The sequence below is a fragment of the Glycine soja genome, chromosome 17 (assembly GCF_004193775.1).
Source record: "Glycine soja cultivar W05 chromosome 17, ASM419377v2, whole genome shotgun sequence".
NCBI classification, from domain to species: domain Eukaryota; kingdom Viridiplantae; phylum Streptophyta; class Magnoliopsida; order Fabales; family Fabaceae; genus Glycine; species Glycine soja.
In genome coordinates, this window is record NC_041018.1 from 5,287,480 (window position 1) to 5,309,932 (window position 22,453).

Here is a 22,453-nt window from a genome sequence, read left to right on the forward strand (position 1 = left end):
TTATTTTTTTACAATGCGGGTTCCACCATGATTCTTATATCAACTCATTCACGAATCTGTTCCATCTTCGAAAGCAACAACCGAGAAGAGGACTGGCTTGTTCCTTTTAAAAATTAATAAATATTGTGTTTTTTTGCAGGGATATACACGCGTAAACTTTTAATTTAGTTATGAAAATATAGCCTCTGTTATATTAACTTTTGTACAAGAATTATCGCATAAGTATTTTCTATGAAATTATCGCATAACATTTTTAAGTATGTATATATCTTTCGCGGTTATATATATTTTTATGTTGTAACTACTCATAAATTAATTTAACCGACAATATGTACAAAAAAATTATAAAATATGTTTTGTTTTTTTAAAACTTAAATATGGATGACAATATATATATATATATATATATATATATATATATATATATATATATATATATATATATTCAGAAATTAATGTTTCACGTTTGGGGACCACACGGGCTATTGACATGACTATTATTGGCATAAATATCATTATTAGTCAAGAAAAAACTTTTTAAATAATGTTACTTAAATAATCAGATGTATGTATTATTCTATTTAAATAATGTTACTTAATCTCATGGAAATAATCAAAGTATATATGATGATGTGCCCTCTCAACGACATTATTGTATGATTTATAAGTGTAACAAAATTTCTTACAGTGTACTGGTTGTAATTAATTTGATAGTAGTATTTTAAAAAAAAACTTGTTGATGTCGATTTATATAAAAAGATTTATACACTAATAATCTAAATATTATTTAGAGAGTCATCCAATTATATAATATATATATATATATATATATATATAATTTGTTAATTTTTAAAATAATTATTTTAAAATAATTTAAACACAGTTATTTATGTTTGGATAATAATGTAAAATTATTGTTAATGTATAGGCATTAAACTCTAAATTAAGAGAAAAGAATGTTATACACTGATAATGTAAATTTTTTTATAAAGTCATCTAATCACAAACAAACTACCATATACGATAAATTTGTTAATTTTTAAAATAATTATCTTAAAGTAATTTAATTGATGATTTATAATTGGATAATAGTGTAAAATTATTATCATTGCATAAACGTTAAACTCTAAGTTAAGATAAAAAAAATTATACAATAAAAATGTAAAAAAATTATACAGTCATTTAATCATAACTCATCATGATAAATTTGTTAATTTTTAAAATAATTATTTTAAAATAATTCAAGATAATTTGTGATTGGATAAGAGTGTAAAAGTGTTTTATACTCATAAGTTAAAGATCCAAAAGTAATTTATTTAATTTTAGCTTATTACACTCTTCCTTAAATTGGCGTATTATTGGATAACTTTATTCTTTAATGATCTTTGGGTTAATTGTAAGTTCTGTACAGTAGTGTACACAAAGTTCTACTTCATTTTTATTTTTTATAATTCGACTCGTTTGTAACTTAACGTGTTAGAAAAATTTGGTTTGCCAAAAATAATAAACTGTGATAGGAGAACTCACTAAGATTAATCGTGTTTAAATGCAATATAGGTCTCCTAGCCTTTTTGACTCTTAAGCGCGATATAATTTATCCATGAGAATCGTATTATGACTTTAAAAATGAAAGAGAAAGATCTAATCTCTCAAAAATATCACTACAATATGAGCAATACATTTGCAAAATCATGTAATTGTACATTGTAATATATATACTACAATGTCCATAATCATACATGATCACATCTCAACTAATTCTTAAATTAATATTGCTCTTTTCCCCCTAGACTATAGATTGGTATATCATTGGTCTTGATTAATTACTTTTTATAAATCGTTATTTGAAAGCAAGCAAATAGAGCAATTTGGCTGACTACACGTTCTCTGATTTGGCAAGAATATAGATCCATCCAATTGCTTGATTGATGGGGAATTAGTTCTCTATTTATTTAAATTTATGTGAAGATTAATGTATTCTCTCATTCTTCTAATAAACCAGAGTGCTGCGCCTTTCTTGTGTATGAATGACAAAAGTCAAATGAAAGAGATGAGTGTTTTCTTTTAAGCATGAGAGTTGAAAGAAAAAACCAATACAGCTCTCAACAGCTCATCTCTTAGGCTCTCACTGTTTGCATTGCAAATATCAAGAGAAGAAAATGATATGCTGTTGTAGCTAGCTAGGAAATTCAGCTCTATTCATTATATCCAATAATTCGAACATCAAAAGGTTTGGACGGTTGATCTTCTGTCAGAAAGTGTCACATTAGGATATATAACTGAAAATCAAACATATTACTTATTCGAGAATTTATATATCGGTACTAATTTTTAATGAGCATGCATGGTCAAGGCATATAATGGTATCATACTTTTAATTAAATATTTTGAATATGTATTTAAGTTTATTAAATTGATCAGTTGTTACTCTAACACTTTAAGGATCGATAGTCGTCGTTAGAGTAAGTTTTAGATAATAAAACAAGATTTATGGGAAAAAGTTATCATAGTTATACAGTCTCTTGTTCCGGAACATGAAGTGCAGTGTTGGTGAAGAAATTGAACTATAAAACCTTTTTGCTCTTGGGTATGATTTATTGATTGATTCGAGTCGTCACCAACCTTTTTATCTTTTGTCTTTCTTCTTGTTGAGGTTTTAGGAATCCGAGTCTTCATCTCTCTTTAGTTATTTAAACTTTTTAAAAAGTTGGTTGGCCCAAAAGGCCGGTGCTTAAACTTTATTGTGAATGAATTTTCCATGCCCTGAAATCTGAATGAATGGTCCTTTGAAAGAAAGATGAAAAAAGGTTTATTAGAAGGATTCATTATTCGTATCCATGCTGACCAAGACCTCAGGCTCAGGGTAACACATACGAACCCTTTTTTCTTTACCTAAATTGTCCCTTGCGAGGCTAATATGCTATCTAAAAGCATAGAAATGAGAAAGAGATTAGTTGTGAAGTATTATTATTGTCAACATGAAGCTTTTTCACGAGATATTTATGAGTAGTGATTTGTGTAGTTTCTTAGCTTATGAAACATTCAAGTGTGTGCTCTCTCACACACGCTTCGTGTCTGTTGGAGGTCCCCAGCATAAATGAGTTTTGTCAAAAGTTACGTTGAAATGTGTGTTGAGATCATTGAATCATCGACCATTGGAGGAGTCAATCAGTTTAAATTTTCCCGTTAAAGCAGCTATTCTTTACTGAGATTTGCCAAGCAGTATGACCTAGCTTTTCCTAGATTCTACGTAATTAACTAATAACGAAAAAGATTATGGCGTAAATTCTACATTTATATAGATCTTCTTAATTATTATTTTCTACTAGGGTTATTTTGAAAATTAAGTTAAAAGACAATAGTACTAAATTATAAATCCTAAATTTTATAGTATTTCAGATTATATAAATACGATAAATAATTAGTAAGACTTATATTTTTTTTTCTATATAATAGTTTTGAAGTTCAAATTTAAGATCTGATTCAAATTATCTAAATCTCTTGTGTCTAGCCTTAGTAGGTTCAAGACTTATAACCTAGTTCACATTAAATTTAATTTACTTAATTTGGATAGTTTTATTAAATAAACTTAGGAGTTGTTTTAAAAAAAATATTCAACTAAAAACACTAACTTTTAGGTTAAAAGGAAGATTTTATAAGCCTGGTAAGGTGATTCGTTTGATTTAATATACACATGACATGTCATTATTATTATTAAATTTGTATCGAATTTCTATAAGTAGTTTGTTTATTGGCTTATTTTTAAAAGATCTATTAATTTATATAAAGGCTTAATCTCATTTTTTTTAATTTAAAACAAGTTTATTGATTATTTTAAGGTCTTGTTTTGTTATTAGGTCTTTAGATGTATTTTTAAATTTAAAAATTATCATGCAAATCTATCAAGAATACAATTTGGATGTACTATACTATAAATTTTTTAATATATTATCCAATATTAAATTATACTATGCATAGCAAGATTGTTAATTTAGGTAATACTGAATTGCTTTAAAAATCATATATGAAGTATTTTTTTTAATTGATTATTAAATTTAAACTTATATATCAAATTTAAACCTTATATTTAGAAGGGAAAAAAATAACATAATCTGTCTTTTTTTAAAAGGACCAAAGTTATGGTATTTCATTCCAAAAACATACTCTTTGTTAAAAGCTTAAATATACGTATTAAAAAACACATTTTTTTTATGGTTTTCACTTTGTATTTGATGAGTTTCTATCTTTTTTTGTGTGGAAGGGATTGATGAATTGCTATCTTCATTTTGTAGTTTTTAATAAAATTTAATTAATATATAATAAAATGCGTGTTCAAAAAATGTGCTGTTAACTCTCCTCTTTCCCTTATTGAACTCATCTTTACCCTATAATTAAGGACCCCTGTTGAATTTAAATTGCAACTTGGAAAAAGGTGTCGACAAAATGAACTCTCCACATAACTCATTAGTTAAAGTCGCCAATGACTAAGAAAAATGTTAATAGGCTACGAAACTTAGCCATTAAAGATATTAATTAGTCAAACTAGTATTGGATAGACATGAAAAGTATTTTCACTTTTCAATAACCCCATCCTACGAATATAGTAAATCACTCTGTTCCTCAGAAAATAATAGTACCAAGGGGGCCTTTAAAGGATTTTTTATGGAATTTACTTGGACTCATCAAATAAATACTTGGAAGATATACGATGTTTGGACTTATGAAAATGATATATGATGTTTTTAGAATTTTTTTAAACTAATTCTAAAAAAATTTGTATCAAAGCTTATGATGTAAATTTCAACATGAGTTCGTATTAAATAAATGTTTAATTTTTTTTATTTTCTAAAATTCTAAATGTACCTCACAAGTATATTTACATATTTTTTATGTTAGCATTTATTACAATTACTATTTCTTATTTTAAAAAGTAAGTACATTGATTATTTTATTTTTTATAAGCAGAAATAATATATTCAAGAATGATTGATCATAATTGATATAGATTGTAACTTTATATATATATATATATATATATATAGGTTTTCATTGGTACCTTCTTTTACAAATACTCTTATTTGAGACATAAACTGACATTAAATAGAAACATCCCTCAATGAGAATTTAAACCCTCATTCATCATCTTGTAGAGATTAACATTTTCTGTTACATCTAACCTCTATTAGCATTGTAAGTTATAACCTTAATTTTACTTAAAATGTTAAAAGATTTGGACTTCTTTTTTGAAGGCTAAAAGATTTGGACTTTAAAATTTATAATTTGAAAAGAATTTATCTAATTACAATTTTTTATAAGAGAAATTAATCTTATAACTATTTTTCTAGAATAACGATAGAGAGATAGAGACTAAAAGCATTATAGCAACCATAGAGGAGTGTAAAAATAACATTGTAGATGTAAGTTTTTATATTAAAAAAGTGTCAAGTTGTTAGAATAATAAAATAATAAATGCATAACAAAAATATAACAAGTACTAAGTTGAATGGAAGATTAGTGCAAATACTTTTTAAAGGTAGGATTTCGGAAGAAACTCCTTATATGTGGACAAATTATTGGAAAGTATCAGCATACAACACAAGACAGGACAAAAGGATGCAGAAAAAGATGGAGCGGCTTAGTATTAGTTAAGCATATGCTTTTAACCTGCTTCAATTATGCTAAGCTTTTGTAATCTTCTATATGCTAAAAACTCGAAGGCACCAACCAACCCATTACCCATATATATCCAATTAAGCATGATAACGCCTCCCTCACACTCCTCCAATGATGTGCACCTCTCTCTATCTTTTCATTCTTTACCCAAACCCCTAAAAAGGCAAAGGATTGTCTTGGAAGGAATACCGAATGAATCAACTTTTTTCTGTTACCTTTTAAAAAGCAGATGCTGACATCTGAAGACTGAAGCTTTGCTTACTAATATTTTATTTTGGAAGATAAAAAGTTAGCAAGTCAGGGTTGTCAAATATTCCTCTCTCCTCCTTATTAAGCAACCCATATGATAGAATAATTGCTCGGCTAAGAGATTTGAAAATTGACATAAATAATGTAAGATAGGAGTTAAGAGAGGCATGGATGATGGAACAAGTAGCCGAGGAAGCAAAACATGCCTTTTTTCTATTGCTCATCTTTTGGTAGATATGCAGGCTTTTAGAGCACCATGCTTACCTGTTCCCTGGTCACTATGCTTAGAATAACATTTTGATCAACTTTATCATTTGCCTTTTCCTCGTAGTTGATGAATGGGTGGGGCCCCTATTCGAAGTGAGTCACTTGAGCACCATCACGTTTGCAATTAGATTGGCAGCACCCTTTTTTTCTCATCTAATTAAAACTGCTCCTCCTTTCATAATTGACCATCCAAGGACTATAAAGTAAACCAAACAATTTGAGTTGGTAGGTATCTGATGCTTATCATTTGCATATGCATGAGCCCATTATATTTTAATTAATCAGCGCTTTAATTATCTTCTGAGTAGAAAATCATGCGACCAACAACCAATAGGTTAGCATGTGAATTACATGGGGGCACCATGGTAAAGTACCATCATCCTCTAATCTAGGTTGCTTCTATCCAAGATGAAATGAAACCGCTACCTATATTTTATCATCCTAAAAAGGTGCAAGGATAATGTGCGCAACTAATTGAATATAAAGTACATCTATTTTATAAAAGAGGAAATATCCACCATATCTTGTTGAGTTTTGACATTAATGTCGGATTTGAGGCAGGGGGCAAGAGGAGCTGGAACGAACTTCCTTGCACCAGAGCTTTGCTCAAATTGATATTCTAGATGGATATGAATTAAATTTGGAAAAGTCACAGCAACCACCTCCTCCAACATACTATAATCTTTATTTTATATACAACACATGTTAATTTCCTAAAACCAATAATTATCTCCTTTTTAACTTTAAATTTTATTGTTGAAAATTATATTTATTATATACATTATTATATTACTTACATCACACATGTACCCAAAAAAAATTACTTCTACATCACACATTAAATTGATTAAAAAACAATCATAATGGTTAAATCTCAATGAAGAGATAATTAAATAGAAAAAGTTAACACGTCTGATGGCATAATTAACGATTTTGTCAAATATAACATTCAATCAAGAAAAACCCAGTTTAAATTTTAAAACAAAAAAATGTTTCAACTGTATACTTTAGAAATTGGCAATGCAATTAATTAAAAACCAGAGTGTGTTTAAATGAAAGAAATTATAATCCCTTTAACATATTGTTCAACACATATGATTACAAGTTTGATTCAAAATTCATATTTATATAGGGAAAAAAATATCTCAGGAAAAGTCACTGTACCATCAGATATTAATATTTAACCTACTTGCCGAAAGGATACTTTAGGGGGGAAATAAGGTGCAATTATTGAAATAAATTTAAATAAAAAAAAAAATCAGGACAAGACGTGCCCATAACCACACTGGGACAGTAACAATCTAATACTTCAAATCTTGCATAATGATGTTTTGTCAGTTCTCCATGGGTCTGGAAAAAGCTGGCAATTTTGATCTCATTATATCAACTGGTAATCTACACAGATTTTGTTACCTGTTAAATTAATATTTGGTCTAAGATAAGTACTGTTAATGTTTTCCATTTTTAGATACATGAGCCCCATCTGTGTGCTTCACCGAACCTATTGTGTTCCCTTTCCCATGTCAATATGCCCTTTGAAAAAGCTTCATAGGTCAAGGCCCAATATAGTTTCCTTAGGAACCCATTTCCTTTTTTTTATTCTCCTACTTTGTGGGCCATTGGTTTGGATATAAACACGTTCGAAATAGTGGGATCCAACATAATCTACTATTCCTAAGAATTTTGGATTGGGCGTATGATATTCAGACCCTTTTTTTTTTATCTTCCTAACCCTCCACTTGTTTTTAAATGTTTTGACAAAAATACTCTTGACGGAAATTAATTTTGGTTTTTTTTTTCTTGACAAAATGTTGTCAATATACTCAACAGAAACTTAAACTAATTTCCGTTGAGTATCTTATCAAAATACTCAATAGAAACTTTTCTATTATGTATCTTGGCACGATTTTGTCAATATACACATTGTAGATAATTTTCTGTTGTGTATCGTTAAATAATAGAAAACAGTTTTCATCATATTGGCAACACACAAAAGAAAAAAGGAAAGTTGTTGCAGAAGAAGCAATTGGGTCTAAATTCAAATGGAGAAAGCAATGAAAGATAAAAAAAAAAAAAGAGTAATACTTGTAGAAAAGAAAGTGAGATGTTTGAAGAAGATTAAGAGGCGGGGTTGAGGGGGTAAGGTGGTGTGTGGAGAGGGAGAGGAGGAGGGAGGTGTGTACAGAAGAGTAAAATAGAATTATTTTTGAAAAAATAAGTGGGGGGAGGGGTGAAAAGATAAAAAAGGGCAAGTGGATGCCAATTTTTTTTATATCTATGGTGTATATAAATATAACTTATTTTGATGTTTGTATTGATAGTATATAGTATGGTAAAAATATTTTTTTATAATGATTATTTTTATTATTATTTTTACCTTACAATAGTTATTTATAATAATTATTTTTTATTGATTAAAATAATTATTTATAATAGTAGACAATAATTATTTTAACCTGATATAAATTATTATTAATTCAAATTTATAGATATATTTTATATTAATAATTATATTTGATAATACATAACAATAATAAATATCTCTATTATTATTTTAGTTGATTTTGTTTTTGGCGTGTTATTAGTTTTACGTCCCTAAACTGAAACCAGAGCAGCCTAAGAGCTTTCATAGTGGCCCAAACAGCAACAAATTGGGAGGGTTTTGTTGGGAACCCAAAAATGAACCAAAAACACAAAGTGTGGCCCTAAACAAAGTTCTAATAATAAATGTTAATATTGACAAGACATGGTATGGTAAAATTATTGATCTATAACAATGTCTTTATTATTATTTAAACCTCAATTGTTATTTATAATTATAATTTTCATTATTTACTTTTGATAAGACATATAGTATAGTAAAATTATTAATAAGACATAGTATGGCCCAAAACAAAAAATCTGAAAATAAATGTTAATATTGATAAGACATAGTATGGTAAAATTATCAATCTATAACAATGTCTTTATTATTATTTTAACCTCACAATTGTTATTTATAATTATAATTTTTATTATTTACTATTATAATTATTTATAATATCTATTTACAATAATTTCTTACTTTAACCTTATAATAAATATTTATTGATATAAATATATAAATGTAATTTTTATGTTAATATTTATAATATTGCAATAACTATTATCTATATTATTATGTTGGCTATTGGATCCTGCACTCCCATTATTACATCCCGCACCTCCCATTATATTTTAGTAAAACTCATTCCAGAATATAAATTTATATTTCAGAATATAATGAGAGGTATATGATGTAATAGTGGAAATAGAGGATATACATGTCTATTATGTTACTTAATTTTGGTTTTTGTGGGTTATTAATTTCTTCCTCCGTAGGCCCAAACCAGAACCAGAACAGCCCAAATGCTTTCACAACAAGGAGTTTTTTGGTAGAGACTCGAAAAACGGACCAAACAAACAGATTATGTAGCCGAAAACGAAGTTTTGTATTTATTTTGCTGAAACACCCTTGTTGTGCACGATGTGGATGATATAATAAATAAATGTTTTTAAAATTACCCTATCCTGCACGATGTGAGTAAAATGATAAATAAATGTTTTCTAAAATTACGCTACGGTATCGTGCACAATGTTGGTAAAACGATAAATAAATGTTTTCTACAACGATTCTTGCACCACTAGATTTTTTGTTTGTTGATTATCAAAATTAATTTTGACACTAGCCATGTTTCCTGGATTGAGAGGAAGGTCTCACCTTACTAAAAGAACAATTATCTTTCCCATGCCCTTGTTGTTGTGGATCTTTGGAAGTTATGAGCATGCACGACTTTAGCTATTTGCTCACGTACTATCACTGGTTCCAGTTTTCCACCGTCATTAATGGGCTTTGCTCATTCAAAAGGTGATCTGGAATTGATTCTGTCCATATCTCCACTCAAGCTTTCTCCTTTTTGCATATTAATTGTTGTGTAATTCCTTTTCTGATTGGCTTTTCCCTTACCCAATTTTTTTCATGGTTCGTACAACAGCTATCGTGCCACGAGAACTTTTGTTTGCTAATTCTCAAAATTAATTTTGCCACTCGCCATGCATGTTTCCTAGGTTATGGCTAGGGCTTACATGAACAACTATTTAGGTAGCCTTCGGCCAGCTTGCCATGTTACCCACTTGGATTATCCTGCACGGGTTCTTCAACCACCTCTGCTCATTGGTTTTGTTTGTTACCATATTTTTCAAATCTAAAGCAAATCAAATGCAACCTTGTCATTGAATTGATTATTGTTGTTATTTTGGTTTGATGATATTAGAGAATAATCAGACATTAACTATAGCCTTGTTTAATGTTGCATTAGTTTTTTGAACTTAGATTAATTTTCAATGTGATGTAAGATCAATTTATTTACATTTAAAGTGTACCTAAGATACCTCACCAAAGAAAAGTGCTTAAGAATGCTTACTGTAATTATACTCACTAAACACTTCAATGTAATATGTTATTAAGGATACATGTTTTAACAGATCAGTAAATTCACTCGACTTGAAACTTAAGAATTGAATTTGGTAGGAGAACCGAATGAAATGAAACAAAAAACGAACAAAAATCGATTGGTTCATATTAAATGTGTAATTGATAAATTTTAAAATTCCCTTAACTTTGATTCCCATTATTTATTTTCATCTATTTTTAATTTTTTTGTCTAATGAATGTTTATATATATATATATATATATATATATATATATATATATATATATATATATATATAACGTAGTTATTTAATTCAAATCAATTCGAATTTAATTGAATTAGTACTGTTTGAGTAGACAAATATTTTAAAATCCGAGCCAAACACATTTAATCAGTTTAAACCACAAATTTCCAAACTTATAATATGCCATGCTAGATAATCTTACATGGATTAATGATGGGTGACACATGAAGGACAGGATGACTCACCGTTCTAATCTTATATGTGTTGGAAAATTTGAAGCCTTCTCGCAAACGCTTCATTTACACTTGTCAATGTTTGAACCAGTCCTATCCTTGGCACGTTCCCCACTTACCCCTTTGCCATATGTGTAACGTTGATGTGGACTACACCTAGATTGATTGATCACATTCCAAATTTATGAAATGGAAAGGAAGCATAATAAGTAGTAGTAAATTCAGGAACGAATAGGGAAGAAAAGTTGCACACGTTTCTGTGACTTTGACCCCATTTTTTTGTACTGGATTGGGATATCCAAAAGAACCATCACCCATGGTTGTATTTTTTCAAATCTAAGATAACTTTATCTACTTAGTTTAAGGAAGCTTGTTTTCACTGTTCATCAGCTCCCTCGGAAGAAACAAGCGATGCCCGAGAAACGGGTCACATGGATAAGATCATTCCATCATGATCCGTGCCAAATGTCAACATAACAGAAGCTGCTTAAGAGATATATACTAGCTTTTTATGTGATTGAGCCCTTTCATGATACTTTGGTACATGAATTGAAATTCTAGTTAAGTCTTTTTCTCCGTGGCTCAAAGTGTTAGTTTAGCTGGACAAATGCTATTGGATCATTAGGATTCAAGATAACTCATGTTCTACTGAACTTTCAAGTCAATCAATCAAAACTGGTTTTAGGTGGGATAATCTCCTTTTAGTTAATGACGAAGTCGGAGGAAAATGGGGTATTGTAGTTGGAGCCAGCCAAAGAAAATAGTTTCTTTACTTGGAAAAGTTTAAGCAAGTGGTTGGTACTGCATCTGAATTGCTTCTGCCGACCCGCTGAAATTTTAAAAGCTAAAAATATCATCATGTAGTTGTATTCAAGCTGTTCACAAATAAGTGGTTCTCCCAAAGGAGGAAGGACTTCAAAATAAAGTACAAGTAAAAAATATTTTATCACAAGTTTTAGGTGTAGAGAACAAGAACATACTTCATTAACACATCTTCAGATATTTATTAATTAGAAAAATGGGTATAAGTAGTGAGCTGTCTCAGCTCTCTCCCAACTAACCATGGTTAGAGGTATTCTTGTAATTCCCATACTATTTTGGTATCTTTATTCATTTGTACAGGAGTTTATTTAATAAAAAAATAACAGTGGATGAAAGGTAATACCGGGACAGATTTATTTTATTTTGTATATTTTTTTAGATTAAATTTTATTTTTTTTCTTTTAAGAACGGATTTGTCGATATAACATATCTTCAAAAGACGAAAATGATTATTTATTCTAAAAAATAATGTATATTTAGATATTAGTTGAGAGAACTTATTAACTCCCCAGAACAACAAATGCTTCTTTTTTTATAAATGTTATTTACAATTTTCAAAATTTTTATAAAAATATTGGGGGGAGGGGGTATTGTGTATATGCACCTAAAAAAGCTAGTAATTGAAACGAATCCATGTGGGGGACGGTACAACCTAAAAAAACTGGCTAGACAAGACAATGCAGAGAAGTTTGAACATCTGGTGATTTTTATTGATAAATCATAAATGGTTGGTGGTAATGGCAAATGGTAATTTCATTTTCAAAATGTACTGTGAGGACAGTCCCCCAAGTTATTAAAATTGATTCCTGGTTGTTATTAGTTGTGTGCATTGATAAAAAAGTTTGTTCTTAAAGACACGAGTTCGGGTGAATGTAGACAATTAACTCTTCCACACACTGTAGCATCTGTGACAAGTTCTTTGCAATGAAAAACAAGTTAGCCAGGCTGTTACTACTTACAAGTACTTCCAGCTTTTTCCAGACTCCAACGGCGTACTCTGAGCTTCATCATATGAAACTCGTGCCTAAATTTAATTAAACTCCAAACCGTACTTTTTCCCTATAATTTGCAACATCACCAACAACTACCATCCAACGATAAAAAAAAAAAAAGTGTTGCAAGTTTCACTCAGAAACCAAGGAAACTTCCGCAGGCAGTCAACGAAAATAATAGAGTAATGGTAATTTAATTCGTAAAATTGACAGACACTGCCCAAGACCTAATCCACCAACCCATTTTGATCTTTATCAAGAAACTTAGTTGTCTCCTCCTCAAACCTTATTTTATTGTTGAAAGATTGCTGTTACGCATGTTTTCATTGAACGGTGCAGAAAGTCATAATCCTTGTCATAAAAAAAAAAGAATTTTTTTACTGCAAGTTATGAAGAACATGAATCAGCTAATCTGTAAATTTCTAAATATAGACCTTTTAAAATCCAGCTATGAAAGTATCATTCTGTACAAGATTGTTTTTCTGTGTCAGTTTCTATAATGTTCCTCACAATTCCTGAGAAGCTATGGACGCAGATGGTGCTGAAGCGGTTGCAAGTCCTTCAAGTAACTTCATTACTTCGCTAGTATCATCCAAATAGTATTCAGCCATACTTGGTTTCTGTCCAACAGTGCAAGCAAACACTTTTGGTATGGTGGGAAGAGCTGGATTAGATGCTGAACGAGCAATGCTTTCAAACATATCTTCATCTGAGCGATCATCTCCTATGCACAGTAGAAAATCTGGTGACTTCCCCTTACTTCGCATGATTGAGATAAGGTCTTCCACCACTTTACCCTTGCTCACACCCTGCAACTCATACAACAAACAACAATTCAACCAATCACCATTACAAAATTCACCTTGGTAAACAACTATAATCCCAATTAAAATGAACAATCTTTCTTTCTGTCTGAGGAAGCAAACACACATTGTCAGTTCAATTGTTTAGGCCTTAATTTAAGTATACCTGAGGTTTAACTTCAACTATATGTTGTCCTCTTATAACCACTACTGGCTCATTGGCAAGCACACTCTCCAGATGATCAAGAAGCTCTTTAGCTTGGCATGATCCAAAATAAGGATCCGCTTCTTGATGGTGCCAAACCATTGCGCTTTCCTTATGTTCAATGAAGGAACCATCAGTTGCTTCTGTATAAAGCGACATCACAGGTTCGGCAATCATTTTCCATTCAAAATCAGTCGCCAATCCGCAAGTCTCCCAAGGAGAATCCTTGCTCCACCTGCCAACAAGCAAAAGAACAAAAAGACTATTATCAACAAAACAAAACAAAAAAACAAAATTTACAAATTTTCCATAACATAACATGGAAATCCAATGTACCTAGTGAAGTAACCGTGCTCAGCAGAGAGACCCAATTTCTCACACGGAGAAAACCACTTGCCCAAGCAATCCTTATCCCTGCCGCTCACAATGAACACCATGTTTTCAGGATCACTGCATAAATAATTCAAGACAGCAATAACTTCCCTGCTTGGAGTCTTGTTTATTGTTGCCTGCGGCATCATTGTGCCATCGTAGTCCAAAAGGATCAATCGACTGTGTGTATCTCTATATGCTGAGGCAATGTGATCCACAGAGAGCTTCCTAAAGGTAGGATCCAAAGCAACAATTCTAAACCCCAAACCCAATCCAACACCCCAATACCTCTTAGAGTAATGCTCCCTACAAGCTCTATCTAAGTCCTGATCAAAACTCCTAGCCCAGTACGCCACATCATGAGAGCTTATGTACTTGTAATGCTTCTCGTGGCGCAGATGCTTCTCTGCCTCCGACATTGTAACAGCCGAATTCATAGCCTCAGCGACATCATCAATGTTCCACGGATTCACCCTGATGGCTCCACTGAGCGAAGGGGAACACCCAATGAACTCAGACACAATGATAACGCTCTGCTTAGGAGCTTTCTTATCCTCACCTTCAACGCCAAGAGCCTTGTCCAACGCAACACTCCCCTGCCTACAAACAGTGTACTCATAAGGCACCAAATTCATCCCATCCCTCACCGCATTCACAACGCAACACTCAGAAACAGCGTAATACGCAGCCTTCTCCTGCGTGGAGATTGGTCCATTGATGTAAACAATGGGCTGGTAACCCGGTTGTGAATATTTCTCATTTATCTCCCTCGCAATGGCCTCGCTCTCGTTCTTCACGTCCTGAATGTCCTTCCCTTTGCTCCTCGCCGCGTTCAGAATCTGAACCAACACCACACGACCCCGTAAACTCTCATCCACTTCCAGAAGCTTACCCAAAGCTAAGAACTTTAAACTAATACCTTTGAACAAGTCCATGTCATCCACTCCCAATATCACAATCTTTCCTTCATACTCCTCCTTTAATTCTTTCACCCTTAACGCCGTCTGCGGCAACGACAACACCGACTCCAAGAGCCCCATGTGAATTCCCGCGGGGAGGATCTTAACCGTCACGGTGCGACCGTAGTAATCCAAACCAATGTAACCCCTCTTGGACTCGTAATCCAGCCCCAACATCCTACTACAACACGACAAAAAATGGCGCGCATAGTCGAATGTATGGAACCCAATCAAGTCGCAGTTCAAAAACGCGCGGAGAATGTCCTCGCGCACGGGCAGAGTCCGGTATATCTCCGAGGAGGGAAACGTGTTGTGCAAGAAGAACCCCAGCTTCACGCGGTGGAACCGCTTCCGGAGGAAAGTGGGTAGTATCATGAGGTGGTAATCGTGAATCCAGACATAATCCTCGTCCGGGTTGATAACCTCGGTGACCTTGTCGGCAAAGATCCTGTTCGCGAGCACGTAAGCCTTCCACTGCTCGCGGTCGAAACGCGCGCCTTGGCTCGGCGACATGGGTAGCATGTAGTGGAAAAGAGGCCACAGGTAATGCTTGCAAAAACCATGGTAGAATTTGTTGTGAACTTCTGAAGGAATAAACGTTGGGACGCAGCGGAACTTTTCGAGGAGTAACTGAGCGACTTCTTCTTGTTTGCAGGGTTCGATCTCTGCTTTAAGCGAACCGACGTACAACACTTCCACGTCGGAAGGAAATCCGTCTTTGAGCTGAAGGACGAGGCTGTCTCTGTCCCACTCGAACCTCCATTTCTTCCCCTCGCGAAACGCGCGTATCGGTAACTGATTCGCGACCACGATCCTCCGCTCGAGCGGCGCCGGCGCAACGGCGTCGTCGGATCCTGAATTCTCCATGCCGTCGATGTCTAACTCCGGCAAGTCTCCGGCCGCCGTATTCACCAGCCGCGGAGCGCGACTAGCCAGCGCGTGGTAATCATCCACTGATACCAAATTCAATAGCCCCAAGCAAGATCTTGATAGCATTGTCCAGAAACAAGAAAAGAATAAAAAAAAAAAAAAAGAGGTTTTCTCGTTTTTTGTTTTATTTTATGGAGGATGGAGTGCTTTTCTGTTTTTTGTGATGGTGGTTTTAGAGGAAGATAAATCTATTAGTGATGAAAATCTTAGGTACTGATGCACCTTCCATAATGGAAGAGCGTGGGGTGGCGTTTTTGTCTGCGAGAAAACTAAACTATGACACTGGCGTGGATAAGAACCCAACCCAACCGGTTTTTTTATGTTGTGAATGCTTTCATCCGACGGTTCACGTTTCTTGTTCTCACATCAGTATTCTACTTCTCTCTTCTCGCTGCTAACTGTAGCCGACTAGTCCTCTCTCTCCCTTCCCTCTCATTGCGTTATCCTTCATTTATTAGCTTACTGTAGGATTTTTTTTTTTTTTTGGGAGGGGTGAGAAAGGATACCGGGTATAGCCGGTTGAAATGGATAAGGATGTGGTTGTGTTAAAGGATGAGAAAAGGGAAATATGAATTGAATGCCAATTCATAGGATCACGTGGTCTTTACGGCAACGTAAGAGAAATGAAATTTCAATTCTATTCAGCCATATAGAGATAATTATTTGTGTATGGTACATTAATAAAATAAAAAAATTCTTGTTAATATAATTGTCGACAGCACGTTGCGGAAAGTTAAATAATATAAGACCGATGTTAGAATTAGAAACAAACAGTTGACAGAATATAAATAAATCTGTATCGATATTGAGCTGTGTGAATAATAGGAAAAGTATATGAGACAAAATGCAGAAAATAATCATCAAAATATTCCATTCTTCCAAAAATAGAGAAAACGGGGCACGGATACAATAAAAAAATTAATAAGCGGATAACGTTATTTATGACATTAACTATTTACCTACTACTAGCTATTTTAATTGCAATAACGTGCAGCTTTCAGTTAAAATTTGTTCCATAAATTGTATAGAAAAGAAGTGTATATTTTTTATTTATTATTCTACTTGTAGATAAGAACTGTATATTTTTTGAATATTAATAAATATTTTTGGAATAATTATAGATAACTGTGGTTGAATGCTCCACTGGAAAAGTGGATAGAAATCACGGATATCATGGACAGGTGGGAAAATGTAAACGTTTAAAAGAGAAAAAGTGGGAAGGATTACTACTGGGTCGCCAACAAGATCCCAATCCATGTTCACACGGATGGAGCAAGCTACCTGTTCCTCCTAATGACTTTTGTTTCTCTTTCTGCTTTGGGGAAAATTTGGTTGGGAGTTTTTTTTTTCTCTAATTAAAAAGTATTTGAGATTTTTTATTTAAAAGTTAAAACTCAATTAATTTTTTATCAGATTAATTTATTTTGAAATAAAATAATAATTTCAGTTATAATTTTATATTCAAATCAAAATTTTAACTTTAAACTTTGATTAAGAAATTTAAATATTTAACTAATTATATGATTTTTTTTTCTTTTGGGTGTGTAGGTGGTGGAGGGATAATGATATTAATATTGATATTTGATATGATATGAAAAGGTAAAATGAGTTCGTAGAGGTGGCCACGTGGATCTCTGCACAAGGAACGTGGCGTGTGGGTGTCGTCTTACCCTCACGGACCACTTTTGACTGCTGACTTGGCACCCACGCCTCTTACATTGGGACTAATCTTGTTATGCCACGTTACCCATCATATTTCTCTTGATCTCAATTCTTCCACGCTCTTTGTTTTACAAGTTGCTTTAATAATAATAATAATCGTGTGCCGAAAATAAGGTGTATTTCATTTTGATATCTTAAATTTATTTTTTAGTGGATTTTCCAGTATCACATGTGTGATAGAATTTTGTTTCTTTTTTTACAAAATCTCAACTATAAGTCACTTTTCTGGTCTTATAATAAATCTCATTTAAATATATTTTATTAATTATTTTTAAATTAAATTTAAGTAAATGGTTATAAATGTTTTAATTTTTAATAACTAATACTAAAAAATAAATATTTTGATAATTAAAATTTTCATTTATGACTTAAGAGATTGATATTGCAAATGAGATTGAGAAATAACAGATGATAAGAAAAATTGCTGTGCAAAATATGATCATCTATGTGCTTAATTTATAGGATTTGGTGGGAATGTAAATTTTATTTTAAAATATTAGAATTTGCAAAAAATAAAAAAAATACACAATCTATTGTAAATAGACGGGTAAAATTAACAATAGTACTATTTGCCTACTAATTGAAAGGCAACAATAATTTTTGTGATTAAAAGGCAGTGTTTGATTACCAGTATAACATTCATTTTTTTATCTTCTATTTTTTTTCTCTCAACTCACCAATCAACACCCAGTCTCATTCTCTCCTCACTTTTTCGCACAATCTCTATCATGAGCAGTAGGAACCACTTTACCATCGTGCACAGTAAAAGTCAACTATGCCAGATACACTTTCTCCAAGCCACACAATCCCCTCTCTCCCTCTCCTCTTCCCTCACCCTCCACCTCCACCTCCGTGAGGTGCATGGCGCCACCAACGTCCCCCTCCGTGGTGCCCAATGCCACCACCTTCCCCCTTCGTCGTGCATCCCCCTCCGCAGCATGCGGTGCCACCACACTCCCCTTTGGATTTTTTGAGTCCATTCTCCTCTTCATCTTCCTTCCCTCTTCCTTTTTCATTTATGTTGTTATCCTCCACAATCTTGTAGAAGATCTCGTCTCCCAGATCTCAGGTCTTTCTCTAGTGAAATCCAAGCAAGATCAGATTTGAGTTTAGGATCTCAATTCAAAATTTTCCACTAGAAATGTTCTTTAATTGAAGAGTAATATTAATTATTTAATATTTAAATTGTACAATATCCTATATCCATGACTATACAACCTTATCAATTAAACAAATTAGACTTAGATCTCAAATTTCATAAATAAGTTGATTTTTTCAGAGTCTACATACATATATATATATATATATATATATATATATATATATATATATATATATATATAGAATGAACATGGTACGATTATTGTGTAAGTAACAAAATTTTTTATCCTAATATTTAACGCATCTCCTTACTGAATACTTAAAGTCAAAACTATTTGTTAAATTGAAATAAATAAGTTGAATATATATTAGAGAAAAAATAGTGTTGTACAAAAAAATATAGTGTAAGTAATAAATGCATTAAATGTTTTATATTAAATGCATTATAAATTCAAGACATTAATGCATTTTTATCATTATTTGTTTTTATAAAAATCATATAATAAAACTATGTTTGTAAATATAAATTTGAAATGAAAAAATCTTTATTTTTCTCCTACGGTCTTGTAATCAAAAAATTTAAAAGCTTACCACTTTTTAACATTAGATGATATTTCTTTTACTGAAAATTTCAAAATATTTTTTTATTCGATAACCATCCTACTTAGGATCTTAGGTTCCGATTAATATTTCAAGATATTTTTACAAATTTCGATCTTTAATCAATTACGAAATTAATCCTTAATTGGAACTTAATCCTACTTAGAATTCATCTTTTCAAGAGTGTATTAGGTGAAGATAAAAACCATTCCAAAATTTCCTTAGTTATTGTTATGATAGCTATCGACAGCTAGTATATTATTTGAGTTTGGTTGCAAGATAAAGTGTAACATGAGAAACTAAAAAGGAGGGAAATCTAAACAAAAAAAAAAAAACTCTACTGTAGTACCTATTGAGAACTCAAATGGCGTTACCCATAATTAAAGGTAATTATTTTTTTATGAGAAGTTTAATTACTTCTACAAATAGTACAATATGTGACATAAACTTAATGATGACAGGTTTTATTATTTTTCTTACGCTAATTATGGAGTATAGTAAAAAGCTTAAAATGATTTTGAGTCATTTGAAAGTTTTGAAATGTATTCCTTCCCTATAAAGCTATGATGTGTATGGTATGTTGGGTAGCGAAGAAAGAAAATAAATAAATAAATAAATAAAACATAAAACATAGATAATGATATATATATATATATTGTTTGAATTAAAAAAAGTGAAAAGAAAAAAAATGATTTATATAAACAAAACTTTAATTCTTTCCATTTAAATTTCAATTTTTTTATTTAAATTCCATCCAATATAAAACACTCACCGTATGTTTACATAAGAAGAAAATAAATAAATTAGTCTAAAGAATTCTTACTCAATTAACAAAAAAATAGTAAAAAATACTACATTTTTTTATTTAAACATTATTTTCAATTTAAATTTATTTTTTATTTTATTTTTTCATGCTTCTTTCCTCTTATCCAATCGATCAAAAGCATCAGTGTCGTGAGGTCAATTAACCTGGACGGATATAATGACACAATTAAATAAGAATTTTTCTAATCAATGATTTTAGGGTATTGGTTAAGAAATTAAATAAAAAATATTTAATGTGAAAATCATAAAAAAAAGTTCAGAAAATCATAAAAAATGAAATTTTGTGTCTAATAAAATCTTTGTAAATTTAGTTTGTTAACCCATTTTGTAAAAATACTACTTTCCATTTGCCATTAAATAACCCATTTTATAAAAATACTACTTTCCATTTGCCATTAAATAACCCATTTTATAAAAATACTACTTTCCATTTGCCATTAAATAAGACGGGAAAAATTCTAACAAGAAGGTAAGTAACTCTTTCTTTAAAAAAAATGATAATTTTACAAAGATACCTTACATATAAATACTTGTACTGTAAAAATTTAATAAATTAACATTTGCATCCTTTTCAGAAAAAGAAAAAAAAAATTTGCATCCACTCGCACTTTGTTAGTATTTTGTATCAGTTGACTTGGGGCATGCCAAAAAGCTTATCTAAAGGCGGTGAAGTGAAGAGAGTCATTAATGAAGACGACCCGCATAGGTTAAAAAAATGAGGTGACGTGGTGTAAAAAGGATATGGCACGTGTCATTACAGGGTCCTTACTGTTGATAATTTCCTCAGTGAACATGTCAGTCATCGTCGAAGGCTTTTTCCAAACAAATATCGGTACCTGCGGCTGCGACTCATGACCAATGAGAATTAAAAAAAATATAGAACTTTGAACTTTCAAGAAAATATGGATAGAGTGGGGTCCATCACGGATTACGTGGATCGGCGGACCCCACTTTATCTACAAAGTTATTATTATTAGTAGTTTTTAAAAGATAGCCATTCACGTGGCCGGCATCTTGTGTTGTATGGCTGGGAACTTGGACCCACCAATTCCTCTGCGTGCTTTACTTTTCATGTTCACATATATTTACGTCATTATTATATCTTATTATTTTCACTTTTTTAAATGTTTATTATTATTATTTTCTTTTTTCAAAAATCTTTCTGTTAGGTGCAGAGGTATGATTCATGAACATTCTCTTCAAACTGTTCCACTCGTATGAATTTAGTCCTGCAATATAGTCTTTTTATGAAATTAATTAGACTATACAAATTTTTATATTTGTCGTTTATTTTTAATTAATTATTTATAGTGATTTTATTTTTATGATATTTATTTAATACTTACGTTAAAATCAATTTAAATTAATTACTAATAATGTAGAAAACGTCAACAATTATTAATAAGTAAATATTTATTTAATTGTTGATTTTTAATTCATTATGAATTTTACATGTAGATACGACTTTTAAAACTTCCCTAAACATGACTAGAATAGTAAGTGACGAGGGAAGAGTGCCCGAAGACCACCCAAATAGTTGGTGATATCAACCGTAGTTGTAATCTAAGAAACCTGGACGATTGTAGAATTAATTTTCAGAATCAGCAAAAACAAAATATTGTAGTGGCGCAAGAACTATTGTATGGACTATGAATGCCGGTGAAATGTTACATGCGGAAATTGGGTAAAGGATGAGTCGGTAAGAAAGGAATTTTAGCAATTAATACGTAAAAAGGCGAAAGTTTTAGAACATATTTGGACAAAATCAATTTTGGATCACATCTTCATTCACTTCATTGGTTAACTGAGCAAAGTTCGGCCATTATGGGGGAAATACTTCCTGTGGGAGCAATATTAGTTATATTTATCTATGAAAAATCGAGATTCCGTGATATGACACAAGGTCTTTCAAAAGTAGAATAGATATTAGAAGTTGGTTTGATTGATTTAATATCGATGAATCTAAAAAAGAGAATTGATACTTGAAATGGCTGTATAACAAAA

At 31.5% G+C, this 22,453-nt stretch overlaps 1 protein-coding gene across 1 annotated transcript; it reads right to left on the reverse strand.

Annotated features, from left to right (window-relative positions):
• Positions 1–13,110: 13,110 nt before the first annotated feature.
• LOC114392640 (probable alpha,alpha-trehalose-phosphate synthase [UDP-forming] 11) lies at positions 13,111–16,640 on the reverse strand. Its single transcript, XM_028353849.1, has 3 exons — positions 14,277–16,640; positions 13,902–14,175; positions 13,111–13,741 (listed from the first exon to the last, which is right to left on the reverse strand). The coding sequence occupies exons 1-3, from the start codon at positions 16,265–16,267 to the stop codon at positions 13,439–13,441; spliced, it is 2,568 nt and encodes an 855-aa protein (XP_028209650.1). The 5' UTR covers positions 16,268–16,640; the 3' UTR covers positions 13,111–13,438.
• Between the last annotated feature and the right edge of the window lie 5,813 nt (positions 16,641–22,453).